This window comes from Peromyscus californicus, unplaced genomic scaffold, assembly GCF_007827085.1.
Source record: "Peromyscus californicus insignis strain IS unplaced genomic scaffold, ASM782708v3 Scaffold_7__1_contigs__length_154581171, whole genome shotgun sequence".
NCBI lineage: Eukaryota > Metazoa > Chordata > Mammalia > Rodentia > Cricetidae > Peromyscus > Peromyscus californicus.
Genome location: NW_026294595.1, coordinates 37,552,566 through 37,567,148, shown reverse-complemented (window position 1 = coordinate 37,567,148; position 14,583 = coordinate 37,552,566). Strand labels below are relative to the sequence as shown.

The 14,583-nt window shown below is 38.5% G+C and overlaps 2 protein-coding genes across 7 annotated transcripts in view; one reads left to right on the top strand and one right to left on the bottom strand.

Moving 5' to 3' along the window:
• The window catches only part of Ly75 (lymphocyte antigen 75), a 132,339-nt gene extending 122,513 nt beyond the window's left edge, over nt 1–9,826 (top strand). For both annotated transcript variants that reach the window (XM_052724695.1, XM_052724694.1), the window contains 4 exons: nt 2,289–2,405; nt 3,539–3,709; nt 5,712–5,738; nt 9,362–9,826. In XM_052724695.1, coding sequence (XP_052580655.1) covers nt 2,289–2,405; nt 3,539–3,709; nt 5,712–5,738; nt 9,362–9,561 — 515 coding nt within the window. In that variant the 3' untranslated portion in view covers nt 9,562–9,826. The remainder of the gene's footprint in view (nt 1–2,288; nt 2,406–3,538; nt 3,710–5,711; nt 5,739–9,361) is intronic.
• A 1,675-nt stretch (nt 9,827–11,501) lies between these two features.
• Marchf7 (membrane associated ring-CH-type finger 7) overlaps nt 11,502–14,583 on the bottom strand; it is a 44,411-nt gene continuing 41,329 nt past the window's right edge. For 4 of the 5 annotated variants that reach the window (XM_052723275.1, XM_052723274.1, XM_052723273.1 and 1 more), the window contains one exon: nt 11,502–12,805. In XM_052723275.1, coding sequence (XP_052579235.1) covers nt 12,747–12,805 — 59 coding nt within the window. In that variant the 3' untranslated portion in view covers nt 11,502–12,746. Of the gene's footprint in view, nt 12,806–13,175; nt 13,201–14,583 lie in introns of all 5 variants that reach the window. The other variant, XM_052723276.1, reaches the window with a different exon arrangement.

The following is a 14,583-nucleotide window of genomic DNA, read 5'->3' as shown; positions in this document are numbered from 1 at the left end:
TTTCAAAGGGCCGAGAGGCTCTGCCCTTCCAGCTTTGCTGACTACAAATCCCTTCTCTGCCTTGGGCCGGCTCTCCTCCCTGCATGCAGCCCTCCATGGCAGACTTCCCACAGCTCTGGCACCTCCAATATCCTGGGGTCTCCAATGCAATCCAGGCTTCATTTCCACAGCTCAAAGCAGTGACCTCTCAGGGACTCCCCTGCCACACACTTGACCTCAGCAGCTCTCCTTAGCTGTGGAGGAAGTATAAGCCCCTTTTCTTGTGTAGCTTTCTTTCATCACTCAAGACAGAGCCACACAGCAGATGCTGCCAAGTTGGTTGCCTACTTGGGATGAGGCCTGGTTATATTTGCGTAAGCTTTGATTTGTTGTTGCTCTTTAGGATAAGAAAATCCCCTAGGCCTCTGCTTTCCAAGTTGAGGTTTAGCTGGGTAGTGTCTCACCCTGAGGGAACCACTCTTTTTACTCTATTTTTTTTTTTTTTTTTTTGTTTTGGTTTTGGTGGTGGTTTTTTTTTTTTTTTTTTTTTTTTTTTTTTGTTTTGTTTTGTTTTGTTTTTTTTTCCCCAAGACAGGGTTTCTCTGTATAGCTTTGGAGCCTGTCCTGGAACTCACTCTATAGACCAGGCTGGCCTCGAACTCACAGAGTTCCACCCGCCTCTGCCTCCTGAGCACTGAGATTAAAGGCGTGCACCACCACTGCCCAGCTTAGTTCTATTTCTTTTTTCTTTTTTTTAAAAGATTTATTTATTTATTGTGTGCCAGATCTCATTACAGATGGTTGTGAGCCACCATGTGGTTGCTGGGAATTGAACTCAGGACCTCTGGAAGAGCAGCCAGTGCTCTTAACCGCTGAGCCATCTCTCCAGCCCGCTCTATTTCTATTGAAGTGTTTGCTTCTATCTTATAATAGTCTGCTTAGTTTCTGGTTTTCCTCTTTGACAATTGTTTTAGTGGTTTTTTGCTGTGAAGAGACATCATGACCATGGCAAGTCTCATCAAGGGAAGCATGTAATTAGGGCTGGCTTACAGTTTCAGGTCTAGTCTATTGTCATGATGGTGAACATGGTGGCACTCAGGCAGACATGGTGCCGGAGGAAGCTTAGAGTTTTAAACAGATCTGTAGGCAGTAGGAAGAGAAGAGCCACTGGGCCTAGCTTGGCATGATGGTTTGAAAGAAAATGGCCCCCAAAGGGAGTGGCACTATTAGGTGTGGCCTTGTTGGAGGAAGTATGTCACTGTAGGGGAGGACTTTGAGGTCTCTTGCTCAAGCTTCTCTCAGTGTGATAGTCAGTCGACTTCCTGTTGCCTGAAAGATGTAGCACTCTCAGTTCTAGCTCCACATCTGCCTGCCTGCTGCCATGTTCCCACCATGATGATAATGGACTAAACCTCTGAAACTGTAAGCCAGCCCCAATTAAATACTTTTTTTTTTTTTTTTTTTTTTTTAGTTTTTCGAGACAGGGTTTCTCAGTGTAGCTTTGCGCCTTTCCTGGATCCTGCTCTGTAGACCAGGCTGGCCTCGAACTCAGTATTTTCTTTATAAGAGTTGCTGTGGTCATGGTGTCTCTTCACAGCAATAAAAATCCTAAGACACTTGGGCTTTTGAAACCTCGAAGCCTACCCCCAGTGAAAGACTTCCTCCAACAAGGCCATATACTTCCTAATTCTTCTCAAGTAGTGTTACCCATTGATGACTAAGCATTCAAATGTATGAGTCTATGGGGCCATTCTTATTCATGCCACGACAAATATGTTTTAAGAAATTTATTATTTTTGTATATGTATGGTATGTATGAGTGCAGGTGTACACATGCCACAGGACATGCATACAGGTCAGAGGACAATGTAGAAGTTGGTTCTCTCCTTCCATCATGTGGTTCCTGAGGATTGGACTCAGCCAGGCTTGCAGCAGGTGCCTTCAACCTGCAGAAGAGAACCATCTAAGATGGCCGTGGTATGCTTTGACTTTTGGACCCCAGACATTTTCCTTCTGTAGTTAACCACCACAACTCCTGCCTATTTTAAAATATGTATAGGTAAAACATAAAGCACAATTTTTATACACTTCATGATTTCAATTCTTTTTTTCCTTATTATGTATACAGTGTTCTGCCTGCATGTGTCTGCATATCAGAAGAGGGTACCAGATCTCATTACAGATGGTTGTGAGCCACCATATGGTTGAAGGGAATCAAACTCAAGACTGCCAGTGCTCTTAACCACTGAGCCATCTCTCCAGTCCCTCAACTGATTCTTGAAGTTGCTTTTCTTTTAAAATTATTTCAGGAGCAGACATGATAAGTATACACAACGAAGAAGAAAATGCTTTTATACTGGACACTCTGCAAAAGCAGTGGAAAGGCCCAGATGACCTCCTGCTAGGCATGTTTTATGACACAGACGGTAAGTGGTATTTGCCTATGAGACATGATTTTTTAAGTTATTTATCTTTATTTTATGTGCATTGGTATTTTGCCTGCATGTATGTCTATGTGAGGGTGTCAGATCTTGGAGTTACAGTTATTAGCTGCCATGTGAGTACTGGGAATTGAACCCAGGACCTTTGGAAAAACAGTGGTCTTAAATGATGAGCCATCTCTCCAGCCCAAGAGACATGATTTTTTAATGTTAATAAGACTTAAGATACTTAGCTCTTTAATTCTCTAGATCAGTGCTTCTCAACCTTTCTAATGCTGTGTGTAACCTTTTAATATAGTTCCCTCATGGTGTGGTGACCCCCAACCACACAATTATTTTCGTGGCTACTTCATAGCTGCAATTCTGCTGCTGGTATAAATCGAAATGTAAATAATATCTATGTTTTCCTATGGTCTTAGGCAACCCCTATGAAAGGGCTGTTCAGCCTCAAAAGGGGTCACGCCCCACATGTTGAGAACCACTGTTCTAGATGAAATGCATGTCTCTGGGTATTGTTTTTCAGTGTGCACCAATAACTAGTATCCAGTGTTTCCCAAGTCACTCCAAGTGCTTCAAAACTGGGAAACACACTTGACCCTCTTACTTTGAATTAAGGTATGGATATAGGGTTAGTATTTTCTGAAGATGTCATGGATTACACAAGAAGTATTAGTGTTTGCTGTTAATAAGGTAAAGATAAATTACCTTTCCCAGGTTATATTATAGGAATGTAAATTTTATTAATATATAAAATAAAGCATATGTATTTTAGTGTCTATATAAGAATTTTTATATAATTAGATATATGAAATGTGGATGTATGTAAGATATTAGTGACATTTTTAAATGTCATAAAAGGACTAAGGTTATTAATGTTTAACTATCTTTAAGTTATTTCACAAAAAATGTTTTCCTTCACAAAAATGACACCTTTTCCAGAATCCTCTTAAAATCAGTAAGTATCTTTTGATAGGATATAGTGTTCTTTCTACAACTTTTACTCCTACAACCAAAAATTCGATCACAAATATGTACATTTCGACCTTTAATCAGGATCTTTTCCTTTGTGTCTTCACACCTGTGAGAACGGTCATGGTGAAAATACTCCTTATTGACAGATGCAAGCTTCAAGTGGTTTGATAAGTCAAATATGACATTTGACAAGTGGGCGGATCAAGATGTCGAGGACCTAGTCGACACCTGTGGTTTTCTGTACACCAAGACAGGTGAATGGAAAAAAGGGAACTGTGAAATTTCTTCTGTGGAGGGAGCACTCTGCAAAGCGGCGAGTAAGTAAGACTGTCTTTTCCACTCTAGGAGGGCGCAGACACAGGCTTAGTTTGGGAGTGCTTTTCTTAGGCACACTATGACTTACAAATAGAGGGATTAAGACTTCAGAATGTAGCATGATGGAAGTCAAGTAATGCTCTTACATCTCAGAAGTGGAGCCAGATCATGTGAATCAGACATAATTTAATTCTGTGTGCCTATTCTTAGAAGTTCTTAAGAGCCCATAAATTTCTTCTTTTTCAAACAAATTTACATATCCTCTTTGCCTGTGATCTGACTGAGAAGTGATAAAGAATAATATTGAATAATCTTAACATGCTAACATTACTTTAAGGAATTAGATTCCCTACAAAATACCTTGTTTAGGCAAACAAAATGACATATTAAAATTTCATCATACTTCATGATTCTGTATTAAAATATTTTTCTGATCAAAGCTTAACAAAATTAGCATGTTCTGCAATATTTTCATGTTATTTGTTAAACACTGAATAGAATTTGTTCTAAAATACTGAGTAACTATTTCCACAGTAAACAAATGAAAACTACAAACTACAAATGGTATGGTTAAAACCGTGACTCAACTGTTTTCCAACTCAGATCCATTTTTTTGTTTTGTTTTGTTTTTTTGAGACAGGGTTTCCTGTTTGGCCCTGGCTGTCCTGGAACTTGCTCTGTAGCCCAGGCTGGCCTCTAGCTCAGAGATCCGCCTGCCTCTGCCTCCCAAGTGCTGAGATTAAAGGCGTGTGCCACCACTGCCTGGCCAAATCTGATCCTTAACAGTCTCTCCTTAACCATAAAGCAGATTATACATCTGTACATTTGGCTCTGAGTATTTCTCATTTCTTAAAACTACACTTACTTTCACTTGTTATAGCACAGTCCTTGGCTCTAATAGTGTTATAGGGATACTATTTTTTGTTGTATTATTAGAGTAGCCCCCCAACTTCAAACATTTTCATTTTGTTTTACTCTATTTGTGTGTATGGGTGTTGTGAGCCGAGTCTGGAGAGATGGCTCAGTGGTTAAGATCACTGGCTGCCCTTCCAGAGAATCCTGGTTTAATTCCCAGCACCCACATAGCAGCTCACAACTGTCTGGAACTTCAATTTTAGGAGATCCAATGCTCTCTTCGGGTCTCCAGGGGCACCAGGCACACACATGGTGCAGAGACATGCATACAGACAAAACACTCATTTACATAAAAATAAAAACTTAAACATGTCTTCTGGCCTCCAGATGGTGGTATGCAAACACCCACCCCCTAGCCAACCCCATACACACATGCACATTGGCTCCTTTCATCTACGGTGTTTGAGAGCTCCATTACAGAAAACAAACACTAAATGAAAAATACCAGAAATGGGCTGAAGAGATGGCTCAGAGATTGAGTCCTTGTTGGTTCCCAACGCGCGCAAACACGCGCGCGCGCGCACACACACACACACACACACACACGGCCAGTTGCAGTGGTTCTGATGCCTCGTCTGACCTCCATGGGCAGTAGGCATGGGATGTACTGCACATGCACACTTGCGAAACACTCAAATGCATGAACTCTAAAACTATTAACCAAACAACAAACACTAAGCAAATCCACAGCTGTTTAATTGTACACGTTTTCTAGACTCTAAAACCAGAATCATTTTCTCTCATCTACTATTATTTTTTATGAAGCACCTTTATTCTTTTTCCAGCAACCAAGTGAGTGCTGGCCGGTGGTGGCACACACCTTTAATCCCAGCTTTCAGGTGGCAGAGGCAGGTGGTTCTCTGAGTTAGAGGCCAGCCTGGTCTACAGAGTGAGTTCCAGAAAGCCAGGGTGACACAAGAAACCTTGTTTCAAAACAACAAAAACAAACTAAATTCAAAACAGTTAAGATAGATACTTGATGAAGCAGTAAAGTATATTAACCTCATAGAATATCCCTTTTAAACAACTGTGTATAAATCTTATAAGGCATCCTTAAATTTTTAATTTTAATTTTCTTTTGCATTTTAGTCCCATATGACAAGAAATATTTATCAGGTAAGTAACATTCTGATCTTAAAATTTTCCATACACTTAAATTCTGGTATGTTAAGATACTACTGTAGACCCATTTAAAAATATTATGTTGGCACATGCCTTTAATTACAGCACTTGAGAGGCAAAGGTAGGCAGATCTGAGTTTGAGGCCAGCCTGGTCTAGAGTGAGTTCCAGGAGAGCCTGTCTTGAAAAACAAAAAGCAAACAAACAAAATTTATGTAACATAAAGAACTTTTATCAAAATATAGAAAGGTCTAAGTAAGGCATCGCATTAAGGGCTGGAGAAATGGTTCTGTGGCTAAGGGCACTGGCTACTCTTCCAGAGGGCCCAGGTTTGATTATTCAGCACCACAGTGATGATTCACAAATATCTGTAACTCCAGTTCCAGGGGATTTGTACTGTCTTCTGGCCTCCGTGGGCATAAGGCATGTGCATGGGACACAGACATACATATAGCAGTGAGACTCCACATACCTGTATTCACAATACTACATGTGTAAGTGTCCAAAGATGGAAGTAACTCGAGTGTGCATCAAGAGATGGATGAGTGAAGTGTAATAAATACCAACTATTATTCAACAACAAAGGGAATTAAATTATAACATATGCTACATAAATCTGGAGAACAGATTAATACAAGTCAATCACTAAAAGGCAGGTGTGTCCTCCTTAGTGATCTCACTTACATAGGTACCCAGAATAGTTAACTTCACAGACAAATCTAGAATGATTATATATGTATTTTTATTATGACATCAGAGCTAGGGAGAAAAGTTACTGAGTTTGAGCCTCATGCCTATAAATGGATGGTGGTCCCAGCCAACTTGACTCCATTTAGTGATAATGAACTACACTTAGGTTTTTACTATAAGCTTATAAAACAAAAGCAGTTTAAGCATGGTATTTGGAAAGATGGAGACAACTAGCAGTTAATTTTGAGGAATGGATATTGGGTTGAGCAGTGGAATAGCAGCACAGCATTTTTTCAAATCTTGTGTTTATTAGTTGGGGTTTATTAGAGTGACTTAAAAAAAGCTGTGGTCCAACTAGTCCAATAATGGCTGGCTACCAATGCAAAGTCCAGGACTCCAGCAGTTGTTCAGTCCTCAAGGCTGGATGTCTCAGCTGGTCCTCAGTATATATACTGGAATCCCAAAGAAGTAGGCACTGTTGCCACTGAAGGAATAAACTTGCCAGCAAGAATGAGGGCAAGCAAAGAGCAAAAGCTTCCTTCTTCCACATCTTTTATATAGGCCGCTACCAGAAAAGTGTGGCCCAGATTAAAGGTGGATCTTCCTACCTCAAAATATCAAGGTTAAAGGTAGCTCTTTCCACTTCAAACAATTAAGAAAAAACTCTTTACTCATGCTCCCCATCAACTTCGGTTTTTTTCACAGATTTCATAAACTAAGACTTTTTAGCTGTGTAGACATTAAAAAAAAGATTATATTGAAGTCTGTGGAAAAATAGAGCAGACAGGTCGGTCATGGATCTCAAAACCATGCAAAGAACAGTGGGCAGGTTTAGATTAGTGCACATTTGGTTTAGAGTCCAGGGAAAATGTAAGTGGGTGGCCAGATTAGGCCTCAATCATAAGGCTGTAGCAAAGCAAAAAGATTTGAAGGAAAACTGCCTGATGCATTGACAGGCTTTGTCAGAAGTCAGTGAGTAACAGGAACACTGACTTGAGTTGAAGCAAGGAAAACAGAACTGTAGCAGCAATTTTAATGAACAAGGAGTTCTCTACACAAACAAAGTAAGATGGAAGACCTTGAGAATGTTGTGAAGAGAGTAAGGACTATAGAGGGATGTACTTGGTGTGGTAAGCACATGGAAGTTAGCCTTTTGGGGATACATAACAGTTTACTATAGACGCACCAGGATAACTAGAGCACAAAGGATTAAGTAAAAGCTAGCGTAGTGGTTACAAAAAAAAGTTTGGAGCTTTTGCTATTGCTTATTAAATGGATTTGGATAACTTGCTTAAATCATGCCCAGAATGAATTATGCACAGTAAACAATAAATAACTTGAAATTTAATAATTTTAAATGGACTGTAGTTTTGGCCTCAATATATGTTATAACTTTTGTATGAAGATGGCACATTTTAGAAGTTCCAGCTAGTCAACAAAAAGCCTTGCAACTCATTCATAGGCCACTTGCAGAACGTGTAAATACAGACATACTGTGCCCCATCAATCTTAGCTGCTGCCCCATATTTAAAAGGTCTTTTAATTTTGGTTGAATCTGTGACTATGTATCTGTAAACAACCCTAAACTACCATGCTGATCTTTCCGCCTAAAATTTACTGTTTTTCTAAACTTGAATTTCTGTGAGCATGTAATCACTGAAGCACATCCTACTGATTATGTGACTGTACATCATCAACACTGTGTGTCCACTTGCGTCAAGTCAAAAGGGCAAACCACTTTATAACTATGTGACATTTAATATAACTATAAAAACTGTCATTTGAACCAATAGTCCAGAAGTCTTGGTTTTTTGGTTTTTTTTGGAGATACAAGTTGACCTCAAACTCTGTAACTGAGGATGATCTTAATGTTTTTATAATACTGTTTTCCCTGCCTTAATAAGACACTTGGTCAAATTTATCCCATTCATTTCTAGCCCTTTTAGGTCCCACTGTAAAAAACACCAGTTGAAAATATTTAGCATAGTTAAGTAAAAATCCATCTGCAATGAAGTTGTGAATAATTTTGAATGCTTTATTACATACAATGCATCTACCATCCCGATTACTAAATCTGTTAAACGACATTCTTACAGAAAGATCCTAAAAGTTTTGAATTGGCAAGAACTGAAAGGTTGCATGCATTTCTTTTCTTTTCTTATTTTTGTTTGTTTTTCGAGACAGGGTTTCTCAGTGTAGTTTTGGTGCCTGTCTCAGATCTCACTCTGTAGCCCAGGCTGGCCTCAAACTCACAAGAGATCCACATGGCTCTGCCTCCTGAGTGCCAGGATTAAAGGTGTGCTCCACCACTGCCCGGCGGTGGCACACATTTGTAAACCAGGGAATCCACAAATACAGTGCTACTTGAAGAGAAACAAAAATGCAAGGTACTATAGCTCTTAGTGCTATTCCTGTGAAGCAAATTATAACTATGAAAGCCAGAGGGACCATCAGACCCCACTAGATCCTCAAGAGAACAGTAGGTGTAAATTCCAAAATCTTAGTTCAGAAAGGGAAAAGAGACATAAGCAAGACCATAGACAATGATACTCAGTAGAACATAGAACTGCAATGTTTTAATTGAAGTTTCAAGTATGGCTAGTTTTCCCACAAACGCGAATTTTAAACATTATTTCATTAATTTTTACTGTGTATACACACAAGCGTGCACCATGACATGTACACGGAGGTCAGAGGACAGCTTGCAGAGGTCAGTTCTCTCTCCACCTTGTGGGCCTGACAGCAAGAATCTTTACTCACTGAACCATTCTGCCTACCCAGAAGGACCAGTGTCTAGTAAAGAATGTGTAACTTTTTCTCATCAGTTGGAAATTCTACATATGACAAGTCTATGATGAGCTAACTGCTCCAAATGCAATACGTCCAACCTGTACACTGACTGCCTGTATTTTGTCTTTTTCCCCCCCAGATAACCACATCTTAATATCAACTCTGGTGATTGCTAGCACAGTAATTCTGACAGTTTTGGGAGCAATCGTTTGGTTCCTCTATAAAAGAAATGCTTGCTCCGGCTTCCTCTCTTTCTCAACTGCACCACAATCACCTTATGATGACGGCTGTGCTTTGGTAGTTGCAGAGGATGATGAATATGCTGTTCAGCTGGACTAAGACTTTGATATATCAAATACCCTGACAATGATTTCCTGTGCAAGGTTTTCATATAAAAGTTGCCACAGAAAACTGAAGCTTTTATGGTACTCCTTAGGCTCATAATATTTTCATGTACTCACTGTGACAACAAAATATTAACCTTTTGGTTCATTTTTAAAAAAGCAGATTTTGTAAAAGGAACAGCTGTAGATCGAATTTGAAGTTTTCTTAAGTAATTTTCATTTGAGTAAATGAAACCTCCAATAAAGCTGCTAAAATGCCACTCCCTGCCGGGTCTTCTTTATTGCTTCTTCCATTCAGTTAGTTTTTCCTTTAACAACTCTACTTCTTATTAGGAACACCAGGAACAAGCCGGACAGAGCCTGTCCTTTAACAGCTGCTGCTTCCCTTAAAGAGGAAGACATTTTACAGTTTGATACTCCTACTCCACACTTGTTCGTTATTTCACTCCTTGTATAGAACATTTGGGACAAGTAGTATTTAATGACAATCAACTAATTATGTTACAGATTCTTTCAAAGACAAGACTACAGCTCTAGCTAAGAGTCATGTAGATGGTGGCCAGCTGGGTTAACCTGTGTGTCCCTTGAGCAAAGGGTTTCCAGACCACCCTTACCTTTTCCTACACAATGTAGATTGTGGTGATATATTGTGTACCCTAATAAACTTAGCTGGGGATCAGAGGACAGAGCCAGCCACTAGATTAGACATAGGCCAGACAGTGGTGACACTCACCCTTAATCCTATCACTCAGGAGGCAGAGATCCATCTGGATCTCTGTGAGTTCAAGGCCACACTGGAACAGAGCCAGATAGTGGTGGCACACACCTTTAATCCCAGTACTGGGGAGCACACATTTGAGTACTTATCAATCAGTAGTTAATAACAAATTATATATGAATGAATTGTAGAACATTTTACCATGTAAATACCATTTTTTTTTTTTTTTTTTTTTTTTTTTTTGGTTTTTCGAGACAGGGTTTCTCTGTGTAGCTTTGCGCCTTTCCTGGATCTCGCGCTGTAGACCAGGCTGGCCTCGAACTCACAGAGATCCGCCTGGCTCTGCCTCCCGAGTGCTGGGATTAAAGGCGTGCGCCACCACCGCCCGGCGTAAATACCATTTTAAAATAAGCAACTTTGTGGGTTAAGAAGTCATTTTCATAATGAATTTTACAAAAATATTTAATATTTCAAATTCAGTTCCCAAGGACAGAAAATATTTATTTACATTAGCATTCTTAAAATTTGTGGTTTTAGCCAGGCATGTTGGTACACACCTTTAATCCCAGCACTCCAAGGCAGAGGCAGATAGATCTCTGTGAGTTCAAGCCCAGCCAGGGCTATTACACAGAAATCCTGTCTCAAAAAACAAACAAACAAACAAAAAAGGTGTTTTTACATAAGACAATGCACAGATAATAAAAGTTCAGAGCATGTTCAGGGGCTGCAGAAATGGCTCAGGGTTAAGAGCAGTATTTGGTATTCTCGTAGAGGACCTGGTTTCCATTATCGACACTTACATGGCAGCCCACAACTGTCTCTATAGTTCTAGGCGATCCAAAGCCTTCTCTGGCCTCCGAAGATACTACATGGACACAGAGCAGAGTCATATATGCAGGCAAAACACTCACACACACAAAATTAAAAAGTTGAGGAAAGAGTTGAAAAATCATTGTATGAAATAAGAGTTGAATCCCCCCTGCCCCCCCCAGACAGGGTTTCTCTGTGTAGTTTTGGTGCCTGTCCTGGATCTCACTCTATAGACCAGGCTGGCCTTCAACTCAAGAGATCCTCCTGGCTCTGCCTCCTGAGTGCTGAGAGTAAAGGCATGCGCCACCACCGCCCGGCAAGAGTTGAAATTTTAATTAAAATTCTTTTTAAGGGGGTTGAAATTCCTCATTGGAGACCAGTTTTAAAGGAAAAAGTTCAAACTAAAATAAATCAATCAGCATCACTTTATTTCAAGCCAAGGTTTTACATTAATACCAACAAACTAAGTGTAGGCAAACTGCTCATTCACATTTGAGAAATTACATGGTTTCTATTGAGATTTTGAAAAAGTTGTTTGTTGCCACAACACTGGACTAATCTGAAACCACCTGAAAGTGTAAATGTAAATCCTAAGGGTGTTGACAGTGGAAACTGTTAGGGAAATTTACACAACTCATGACTATAGTGCAAACTCATTCATGGTGAATAAGTCATTCATCTGTTTTTGCAAAGGTCGTGAAAAATATTAACAATCATCAAATAAATGCTCGCAATTACCAAGGAACAGCTACAAATGACCAGGATCCAAAGAGGTTGTTTCTATTGTATTTCTCTATAAAGAAGTGACAACACTAAAAACACATTGAAACCAGTGTTTTCAACTTTGAATGTGGGCTTTAAAAAAATAGTCTGTTAACTTGAGATTTTCAATCATGTTTAACCAAATATCACTTGACTGGCAATTCTGATATAATTTACAGCTGTAATATTCCTGAAAGGAACACCTACATACCATGGCCTATCAAATATAATCTGCATTTTTGCAAATCAATACAAAAGTTATCCATCATTTCTATATCTTTTACATACTTTTTTCTTAAAAATTAGGTTTTATTGCTAAGTGAATTTAGAATTCAAATTAAATTTGGAAACCTAATATAATTATGTTCTTCAAACCTCCCGGTTCTTTTAAAAAATTTTTTTAAACACTGGAAGTAAATGATTATCAAAATGTGGCTGTAACTTAAGGCATTTAAAAAGGAAAACTAATTAGGTGCCATTGGCATTTTATTTCAAAAGTACATTTTATCTGGCTTTTCACTAGCAAGAGACTAATACACAAACATTTTTTTTCCATAAATATGACTACAGTAATCGTAACACAGAAAAAAGTTGATGATATTTAAAATAAGGAAGGGTAATGCTTTCCCACTCACCTAAAAGAAAAAAATGCTTTTGATGATGTATTATGAACATGAGATTTGCTGGCCAGTGTTAAAAGGTCCAGCTGAAGAAATTCAATTCAGCAACACTTGAGAATGAATATATATTTACATTTATACATGTATGTATATATATTCATTTTATATATAATCAATATCTCTAATAGGCATTTCCCCACAAAATGATTCATACTTAATTGCCAGTTTTAATAAACATGTTCACGGATCATCCATTTGTCTTAAGTGAAGTTAGGCAATATCAAATGCTCTGTTATGGTCTCCATCTTCTTCAGAATCATCCTCTGAAGCTGTGGAGAGAAAACAGGATGATCAAGAATGATTTAAGGGGACAGGAATGCGACTTGTAAACATGAAACCAGAACAGCAATGACTTGTAAAAACAAAAACCCAATTTAGTATACTGTTTGGTCAAAATGGTAAGTTATCATGATAGTGTTAGGGTGGTTTGATTGTGGGTGATGCCCATTCACAATGTCCCCACCCCCACATCTTTGTGATGCTATATAATTTCCATATAATGAAAATGCTTAAAAAATGTGGTTTAAGAGCATCTTTTAAAAATGTTTCTGAGACCAGTTTGTGTTCATAGTAGCTAATGATATGTATATAAACATACACCAGAGGAAAAGTGAATTTAAGGCAAGTGCTCTCACACACCTGAGTAGAATCTGGCTTATTACCGCTGCATGTTTGATGCATCCGATGAGAATGAAAAAAAATGTACATAGAATAATAGGTTATGGATGTTCTTGCAAGTTACATCAAAGCTATGTCTATACAATGCCAAGGAAAAGCTCTATTGCAAAAGGAAAGCTTTATATAGACACAGCCTAACTTAAAATAATTGGCTTCAGAAAAAACAAAACCAAACCAATAACAACAAAAAAAATCTGCTGCTGAGATTATCCCCATGTCTCCCAACTCTCAGAAACATCATCATTATAACATTTCTGACCTCAATTTATTCAATGGCCATTAGTGATGTAAGACTTAATATAAAGCATCCTGGAATGTCTTTGAGATAGCCAAGGTAGTAAGAAGCTATGTATTACATAATCTGCTTTATACGTTAGGAAAATTTTAAGTTCTTTAAAGTAAACATCTAACTAATCTCTTTACTATTATCAAGAGCAGAAAAGCTTTGTATGTACTCTAGGATACTGGATCAACCCAGACAAAGAGCCAGAAAAAAAGTTAACATTTATGGATAAAATCTACTTGAAATAAGTGCTACCTAGCTCATGACTGACATAAACCCTGTTGTGAAGTTCTATGTTAGATCATACTGAATAGTGTTTAGAAAACATGACTGTCATGTTCTCTAGTGACTGACTCCACAGGAAAATACATCTCAGCTAGTTTTCAGAATGCAGCAGGACTCTGACATTTGATACTCATTTGAGGCACCGCCATCTTCCACTGTCAGCTGAAATTGTCTACATTTTACTTCTAGCTTTTGACTTCTCTTGCATATAGGGAAAAGACCAGGCTATGTTTTGGAAATTATGCTTTAAATGAAATTTTAAAGTGAGAAATCTTGGGGAAATACACTGAAACCAATAACCACAACATAAACAATAATTATAATTTTCAGAAACAAAAGCTGAACGTTTGTATTAGCCAGTGAGCTATTTTTATGAGTATTATACAGATAAAAAAATCAGTGAATAGTAATTACAACTGGCTCCTTCACTTTCACATATGCCAATAAAAAACCTGAAAATGTGTTGTCCAATTTTATCTCAAATCCTGTTAAAACCTAAAATTAGTACAGGCGTAACAACTTTTCTAAAGGCTAGGTCTTAGAATATTTAAGGAAGTAAAAGGTTTTAATGAGGACTGAATCCTTCTGACACTATCTTCAAAGGATGCCAGACTTCCTCTAAAGTAATCATCTTACACGTTTTCTAGATAACAGGTCACATTTCAACACTGGAGACTGTCCTGGGATGGAAACCTGTTGCTGTGGGTGAAGAGTGAACTAGGGATCAGATGGCTTTAATCCTCCCAGTTGGTCTCAAGGCAGTTGTGTCCCTGCCTGGTGTGAAGCACCACAGATGTGCTG